This window comes from Austrofundulus limnaeus, unplaced genomic scaffold (genome assembly GCF_001266775.1).
Source record: "Austrofundulus limnaeus strain Quisiro unplaced genomic scaffold, Austrofundulus_limnaeus-1.0 Scaffold73, whole genome shotgun sequence".
Taxonomy (NCBI): domain Eukaryota; kingdom Metazoa; phylum Chordata; class Actinopteri; order Cyprinodontiformes; family Rivulidae; genus Austrofundulus; species Austrofundulus limnaeus.
Window position 1 is genome coordinate 1,280,235 of NW_013952475.1, and position 4,276 is coordinate 1,284,510.

The 4,276-nt window shown below is 41.6% G+C and overlaps 1 protein-coding gene across 1 annotated transcript in view; it reads right to left on the minus strand.

Annotated features, from left to right (window-relative positions):
- Positions 1 to 4,276, minus strand: part of kdm4b (lysine (K)-specific demethylase 4B) — a gene marked incomplete in the record, with an annotated part of 53,355 nt that overhangs the window by 13,488 nt on the left and 35,591 nt on the right. Inside the window, 6 exon segments of the mRNA XM_014010778.1 lie at positions 815 to 1,016; positions 1,115 to 1,275; positions 2,645 to 2,765; positions 2,976 to 3,220; positions 3,388 to 3,629; positions 3,807 to 4,003. Of these exon segments, the coding sequence (XP_013866232.1) occupies positions 815 to 1,016; positions 1,115 to 1,275; positions 2,645 to 2,765; positions 2,976 to 3,220; positions 3,388 to 3,629; positions 3,807 to 4,003 (1,168 nt within the window).

Here is a 4,276-nt window from a genome sequence, read left to right on the forward strand (position 1 = left end):
GGTAGTAGGAGTCAAGTTTGAAGAAAAGTAGTGAAACACCCCGTGGAGTCTGTCTATATAAAACCCCACGTATGTGAATAAAGCTGGATTATATGTCTAGATTTAGACATCTGCAAAAGTTTTGCTTTTAGGCTCAAATGTAACTTGATTTTTAGCTTCTTTGCAGAGCATATGAAAAGCATTGCAGGTAGTCCAAATTTTCTTGTTTTCCTGCATTGAATTAGCCTGGTTAAAACCAGACCCTTGTCCTTCACTTTGCTTCATACGAGGGTCTGGATTCTYGGCTGTAGTGAAGCGATCCTTGATGGAGGCGTGGCCTCTGCTGAGGTTTAAAACGACTGGATCGGTTGGCCGCGATGTATGTCGCTGTGAAGGAGGCTAAACTAAGAAGCTAACCGGAAATTGTGTRTGCTGTAAACCCGAGAGGAGAGAAGTACCGAGCCGAACAAGACGACTGTAAATGAGAGCTGCTGCTTTRTCAGACAAATTTAATTTAATATGGAAGCCTTATCARCACAGACTGKCTTCATTCACTTCCTCCACTGCCGTATGCTAAACTAACTAGCAGACACTGCACAGAAAATCGACATCGTTCAAAACTCCTCCTTCTGTTTGCTGACTGGCCCAGGTAAAATAAACTACAAGCTGACACTGCACAGAAAATTGACGTTCTGTTCTCTGATTGGCCTGGACAAAAATTCTCCCGAAGAAATCCTTGTCTATGGGAGAAATCCCAGACGGAGCAGTGAAGCAAAGCTAGAACTGAACAGAACTGCGTAGGAAGGCAAGGGCCAGGCTAGTATTGAATACTTACTTGCATGAACCTGCGTGCCACAAATTTTACAGCGGACCAGAAGACTGGTTCCATCCTCTCCGATGTAACAGTTGGTGGGTGGTGGCTCTGTGTTTCCTGCTCCAACACTGAAGCAGATCTCTGGGACCAGTGGACGAGTGAAACTGCCAGGTCTGGGTTTCATGGCGATGAGTGCTGAGTTACATGCAACGGAAGGATCTTGCTGTGGTTTGAGAGGTCAGAGGATTAAAAAAAAGAGCCTTTACATGGTAGGAATGAAAGTATTGATATATATTTTATTGCAGCAGTGTGTGTCCGAACCTTTTTGTAGGGACAGAAGAGTGAGCAGACAGCACAGTAGGGTTCCAGACCRGCCACTGCAGCATTGAACGTCCTCTCTGCCAAGAAGTTGGGTGAGCGATTCTGCCACAGGTGCTGCTGTTTCTTCATGCTGCTCTCTAGTGACATTGGGGAGGACAGCCCTGTGGACAAAAATAAAAATGCGTGAGTGCTGGTATAAAAATCCCTTTTAATTTGCRCCGACTGAAGATGTTAAAAAATTCATTTTGTGTAACGATTTTTTTATCCACTAAATTGCATAAAGCCTTTTTTTTGAGAACCTCCTGAGGGAACCTTTACAAAGAAACAAGAATAGCTCACGCTGCTCGAGGGCAACACCACTGCTGGCCCTGATATAATTGGTGATGAACACAAACAGCACAGGCATCAATAATTTGCTAGTCTGGGTCAGAATCAATTTTGCGGCATAGCCCTCAAGCTACTGATCCACAGTGTTTGTTGGACCTGGACAAAAGTCAGTTTCCCCGCCCCCACAAAATTCGCCCGTTAAACACTTGTCTTTTTTTTCCCCCCCTCACCATCCACCTTTCTGAAGGACAGGCTGAGTCGGGTCCCCGGCTACCAACTTAAAGTGACTTTGAAAGCAGGTAATTGGAAGTCATGATCTCTAGATCAATAAGTGTCAGTCAGAAAATGGGAAGAAAAAAAAACACAGAGGGAAGCGAGGAGGCGGGAAAGAAGTCCTGGCATCTTGATTTCATTATTCTTAGAGGGAGCTTTAGTCCTGCTTGTTTTTCTTTCCTCGGATCAATAAGAAAAACAACAAATGGTGTCGTCCTCATTTTTACAGGTGTGATGGAGAGAACCRGGACAAACAACTATTGTAAAATAATGCCTAAGAACAGAAAAGGATGGGTCTCTTAAAAGTTGTTTGTGAGAAAAATTATTTACATTTTTTTGTCTTGTATTTAGGTGGGGTGGGTTATATATTTTTCCAGGTACATACAGTACTGCTCAAAAGTTTTAAAACACTCTAATTTTYCCAGCTCAAGTCCAACGAACAGCTTTGAAAGGGTACGTGTTTTAAAGGACAAGTGCTGAACTACCAGAGGTTTAACAAAAATGTAAGGTTACCCAAGAGTCAATGTGTCCCACTTCAATATGTCTTTACAACAATGCTTCAAGGGAGGGGGTGATCTGTGGGTCGGGAGCTCGGCTGGGGACTGAGCTTTAGGGAGGAGCTTTGTGTAAATAGGCGGAGCTTTGTCCCAGCAAGCATTTAGACAGCTCCAAACGGCTCCCACAGAAGATTCAAGGATTTCTCAAACATGCATGAATGAGTCAAAGCAACAGCCTGGGTATGTTTTTGATGAGGGGATGACATTCTAACATGATATATAAAGCTTAAAAAAGTTGATTTTGCATAATACCCCACCACCACCCATCCCCAAAAGAATAACCCATTAAACACTTGTCTTTTTTTTCTATCTTCAGCTTCAGAAACGAAGTCCGGTTAATTATTTATATTTTTTGAGAATAAAAATTGCATACCTCTCTCTGCCATCGGCTCTTGCTTGACGATAGACAGATGGGTGCGCATCGGTGGCTTGCTGAGTGGGTGGCGCCGACTCTTTTTTACCTCCGTAGGCATTTTCATCTTGGGGAAGCTCGACTAGTAAAAGAAAAACGGATCCATGTTGTTCATTTTATTTTAATATGATTCATCTTCACAATGTGCAAAATTATTTTTTAAACTTCTGAATTATTTTAAAAATTCTACTTGACAGATAAATTTTCAACTGTACCATTAACAGTTCGATAAATTAGTTTTTATCCCAGACTAATGAATAAATCATCAAGACTTGATCACGTCTGCTCTCACCTGGGTGGCATTCGTGAACATTTTTCTCTCTGCTGGGATTTCTCTATGCACTGAAGATGTGTCTGAATAAATGGCCATGTTCTTCTGTGGGTTTTCAATGTCAGATGTAGCAAACTCTTGAAATGCTTCTTCAAATCCTGACACGGGCTTAAAGTCACCCATTTGGATTGGGAACATGCTCTTCTGCTGTTTATGTTTCTTTTTCTCAAAGTCTTCAATCAGGTTCTGTGGTTTGATGTCCAGTTCTTTTGTGGTCATAAAGAGAGTGAGAAGAGCAGAAATGATTAATCCGTTTTTTATCCATTGCTGGAAAGTTAAAATAAAACTGTTGATTTTAATCCAATTTTAGTCATTATGATTTATCACTTTGTCTGAACTTTAACTACAGCCTAAATATTCATATCCTCCTCACCTTCCTGAGCTTCTGGATTTTGTGCTGCTTTAGCGGCAGCTATTTTTTCCTCAAATTCCATGGCCTCCAGGGTCATCATGGCCTCTCTGGCTAGCCTATCATCCCTCTCCTGCCTGCGCTGAGCCTCGCGCTCCTCCACTTGGCGTTGGTAGTCGGCAGCATTTAGTTCAATACCTTCCTCTGCCAGCACCTTTACCTCCTCCAGCTTCAGGCGACGGACCTGCTTCATCTTRTGCATTGCTCTGAAACACACCAATCGTCAAGTCAGTCTTTCAAACAATGTCCAATTTATATTTGAKGTGTTATACTTTTACTTGAATATGTCACAGACAATTAAAAAAAAAAACACATATCGTAGTAAATATTGTGGTGTTCCACAAGTGTTGTATTTGTTGTGCATTGGTTATTTGATACGTTACCTTTGCAAAAGGTTTTGCCGGTAGGTGACTCGGTATCGTCTCCAGCGCTCCAGTTCCGGGCTCGTAAGCTCTGTGGGCTTCAGGTGGTCCAACACTGTAATGTCTTTGCCCTGTTTCCACAGTTCGTACCGGTCAGGCTGCAGGCTGCGCACAAACACATCCATCGAGATCTTCACCATGTCTTTCCGGCAAGAACACTAGAGAGAGAGAAAAAAAGCACAAAGAGAAGGAAATCYATGTTAGTGTTTTAGGTAAAAACATAAAGCAAACTCTATGTAACAAAGTCATCTTTGTCTCTATTCAGGCTGATCATGTGATTCAGTTTTGTTTACTTATTTTCCTGCTACGATTTAGATTTTTGACAGTGGAACAAAATTAAAACAAATTCTATTAGTTCATGCATTTCTTTTCAACTTTTCAACTTTATACATTAATTTTACAGTACCCTTGCCTTTTTATTATTATTATTA